Genomic DNA, 4,339 nt, shown 5'->3' on the forward strand with positions numbered 1-4,339 from the left:
CTTGAGAGAACAGCTCTGACAAAACTATGGCCTGCCCAAGGTCATCCAGCAGCTGCAAGTGGAGGAGTGGGGAATCAAACCTGGTTTTTCCAGATTAGAGTCCTGCACACTTAACCACTACACCAAACCAGCTCTCATTTAAGTCATTAAAGTATGTTCTTAAGCCAACTGCATTCTCTTATTGTCATGTAAATAATTATCTACACTGTTATATAGACATTATACAGACATTAACTGAGTGTCCGTGTGAGAATTTGAATTGACCTTTCATCCACTGTATGTCTTTGGGTATTGTGAATCCTTTTTGAACTGAGTCGCTTTTACATTACAGGATTCTCCCCATAACCTTCGATAACAGTCCGTTACTGAATTTTGACTGATGAAAGGTTTCTTTACTTGAAACAAGCGGAGACAAATCCTGATACTTCATTCTGCCAGACTGGACTGGATTCCTTCTGGACTGGATCATTTGATCTATTTTTCTGGACCTAATTTACTGGATAGGACTTTCTAAATCTGGATTATCTTCATACCTGAACGTATTAGGTCTATATAACAGTGTCAATAATTATTTATTTATGTAATAATAAGAAAATACAACTGGTTTAAGAATATACTTTAATGAATTATGTCTCAACATTGTATATTTATGTTTATTGCACTTTGCACCACAGTTCCGGGTTGTCAGTAATCAGTTTTTAATCAAGCAAACATTTCTAATCGATTGATCTAACTCAGGGGTGTCAATCATGCGGCCCGGGGCCAGATCAGGCCCCCGGAGGGCTTCTGTCAGGCCCGCAGTGGAACCGGCTGTCTTCTGCTGCTGTTGCGTCATTGTGATCTGCAGCTTACAGATACAGACCTGAACAGCATACTCAAGATTGCAACGGCATAGACATTTTGATGCAATGATTCAGAGCAAGAGGTGTCAGTTATCAGACACTGTTAAATAAACAAAAATATTGCAAGAGTGCTAATGTTTTAAGCATGTTTTTATTTTAAGTTTTAAAAAAAACCCTTTGTGTTTGTGTCCTTTATAAAGATTATATCTCCACTACCTGGCATTACATTTTATGACACGCATGGCCCGGCCCAACAAGGTCTCCTTTATGTCAGATGAGTTCGACACCCCTGGTCTAACTAATTAAAGATTGCACCCCCTAACTCCATGAGATTCCAGCAAAGTACAAAATCCCAGCTCATCCAACCCTCATTCCAGCTTCATCTTGGTCACAAAAACCAGAAGCGTCTTCCCAAAGGCTGCCGGGTTTATTCCCCAGGCTCACGAGGACCAGAACATTTCATTTATTTGAACGGGACCTGCAGGTTGGCAAGTTCTGGGCCAGTTACCAAATTCTGCCGTCGCACAGAGAAACGGGCAAAAATCCAGTCCTTCAGATCAATCAGTTTGGAGAGCGACCCATGAGAAATGGATCCCAGAGGGAGAAAAAGATAGGGGACACGGCCTATGCTCGGAACAGAGACCACCAGCTGGCACACAGTATCTGAAGCAGGCTGACACATGCGAGAAGCCCCACGTACCCAGGTGACATCGTTGTTGACCACCACCAGCGCGAACTCGTGGCTCTTGTCAATCTTGTGCTTGGTTCGAACGAACATCTCTATCATCTTCTGGGAGGTGTTTAAGGCGTTTGTCTTGGACCTTACGGTGCAGGGGAGGGGAAGAGAGGGACAATAACACAAAATAAGTACCGCCCTGTCATGACTCAGGTGGGGTGTCACCTGACGCTGCCACCACTCTGGTTCCAGGCTCCCTCGAGAAGGCCCAAAGCACCCTCCCAAGACCTTCAGACCTCCCTTTTGGCCGAATAATAGGCGTGAGGACCAGGCAGAGTACAACAAGGGAAAAGATTTATTTTATAGGAGGTCAAAGCACAAGGTGCAGAATTATAACAGTAAGTGGGTGAAAAGAAATCAGATGCCCTAACGCCTCTAAGTATATACTGTCCCTAGCTCACTATTCCAAGTGACACTAGACCAGTGTTCCCTCTAAGCTGAGTTAGTGTGAGCTAGCTCATAGTTTTTTAGCCTCCGGCTCACACATTTTTGTCTTGGCTCAGGAAGGAGGGCTCCAGAGCAAACAAATTTATGCAGGAGCTAATTCTCTCGCTCACAACTTTAATGCCAGGAGCTCACAAAGTAGAATTTTTGCTCATGAGACTCCATAGCTTAGAGGAAACATTGCACTAGACTACTCACCCTGCCCTCAGGATGAGGGTTTCTTCCTGCAGCAGCCTTCCTTCTGGCTCTGCCCTCTGGAAGAAAGAACAGCTTCTGCTCTGGCACCAGCCCTTTTGTTCCCCAGTCCTCTTCTTCCGTATTGGTCAATTTTGGCTCCAAAACTTCCCAGGGGGCTCCTGGGAGTTGTAGGCCCAGCCTCACCTACTGCTACACAGGCTTCCTAGGCCTGCTAGGCCGTGCTTACACAGCCCAGATCATGACACGCCCTCTCTGGCAATCCATCCTCTCTTCCTAGATCCATCCCCCGTCCAGTTCAAGCAGTGGAGTTTTGTTCCATACTGGTGGTCTCCTCTATCCAGAACGGCCAAACTCACTCATCCCTGCCACCTTTCAGAGCTTACTTCACCCTTTCCCAAAGCTCGACGCTGGTTTCCTGTCCCCTTTCATGTAAACGTCTCCATTCTCCCTCTGCCCTGCTTCATTTTTTGGCCCCGGCTTCTGGATAAAAGTCCACTAACGCCGCCAAAAAAAGCAGGTGGAGAGAACTATATTCCTGACTGGCAACTCATATTGCTAGAAGGCCAGAGTGTCAAAGGAGTGGGAGAAGGTCGGCACATGCCCGTTCCAAAATGGCCCGCTGCCATCGCTCCTTGCTATATAAACCTCCATCAAGGCTCCTCTTTTCTCTCTGGGTTGGGTGGATGGCATCACATCAAGGGCCAGATGCGGGTTACCAACTACTGACCTGCGCTATATACTAATGCAGAACAGATGTGTAACTGCAATACAACGGTGCTTAAATTGTTTCCCCACATAGCACTACGGTCAGGGTTGCAAAATCGTCTGCCCCCTCCTCCCCCCCCGGTCCAAAAGACACCAGGCTGATATCGACTAGGACCAGGGCTTTTTCTGTGGCTGCCCCTACTTACGGGAATGAGCTTCCAGATGAGATCAGGGCCCTGCGAGACCTTTCGCAGTTCCGCAGGGCCACAAAAACGGAGCTCTTCCGTCAGGCATATGGGTAAGGAGCTGCATCTTACCATCTGAGTCCTGCCCCAGTCTTATTCCCAGAAAATAAGTATAAAGACAACAGTCGTGCGAGTCTGACCCACAAATCAAGCACTCACCAAGACTTGCAAAGAAAAAGCTTCCTATGTATTATAATCTAAAGCACTACAACATCATTAATAAATCAAAAGAAAATCCTTGTGCATTGGTACTTAATCAACGTCGTCTCCGGATTATATAACAACGTTTCAATAATGGATCTTCCTCAGGAGAGATTAGAGTAGTACAGAAGCTCTTTGTATTCATGAAGCGCTTGACAAGTCATAAGGAATATGACATTCCAATAGGACGCTGATCTCAATAAATGTTCAGGCTCAAATATGAAGAAGAAGAAGAGAAGAAGAGATTGGATTTATACCCTGCCCTTCACTACCCAAAGGTGTCTCAGAGTGGCTTACAAACTCCTTTCCCTTCCCCTCCCCACAACAGACGCCCTGTGAGGTGGGTGGGGCTGAGAGAGCTCTGACAGAAACCGCTCTAACTGCTCTTTTTCAAGAACAGCTGTGCCAGAGTTATGGCTTGCCCAAGGTCATCCAGCCAGGTGCAAGTGGAGGAGTGGGGAATCAAACCCGGTTCTCCCAGATTAGAGTCTGCGCACTTAACCACTACACCAAAATATGCTGCTAAACTTCTAAATGGATCCCGGGGGTCAAGCACTTCATGAATATAGAGAGGTTTTGTACTACTCTAATATCTCTCTCTCTCTCTCTTTTTTTTTTGGCCCCCCGGAGGGGATTTTTTATTGCTTTTTAAATTAGACTACAAACTACAAAGAAATAAGGGAAGGGAACTACAATTAAGGAGAAAGTAAAGATAATCACTACTGACTAAAAACCCAAGAGAAGGAGATCATTAAAACAGCTTAAGTACAAAATCATTCCTTAAATCGCTGATATCTTTTGAACTTAGTCAGACATGCTAAAATATCTTTTAACACTTAGATTTAACTGTTAGAGAGAAACCCCAGAGCTTCCCATTATTAAAAACCATATTTTCAAAGGCACAATTTAGAGTCCTTCAGCCTTCATTTTTTCTTTTCTTCAGTTTATATGGACTTTTTCAGAAAGAG

The 4,339-nt window shown here is 45.0% G+C and overlaps 1 protein-coding gene across 1 annotated transcript in view; it reads right to left on the reverse strand.

Moving 5' to 3' along the window:
- The window catches only part of BABAM1 (BRISC and BRCA1 A complex member 1), an 18,168-nt gene that overhangs the window by 8,535 nt on the left and 5,294 nt on the right, over positions 1–4,339 (reverse strand). Inside the window, exon 4 of the mRNA XM_015425121.1 lies at positions 1,543–1,663. Within this exon, the coding sequence (XP_015280607.1) occupies positions 1,543–1,663 (121 nt within the window). The remainder of the gene's footprint in view (positions 1–1,542; positions 1,664–4,339) is intronic.

Source organism: Gekko japonicus, unplaced genomic scaffold, assembly GCF_001447785.1.
Source record: "Gekko japonicus isolate JY-2015 unplaced genomic scaffold, Gekko_japonicus_V1.1 scaffold3555, whole genome shotgun sequence".
Lineage (NCBI taxonomy): Eukaryota > Metazoa > Chordata > Lepidosauria > Squamata > Gekkonidae > Gekko > Gekko japonicus.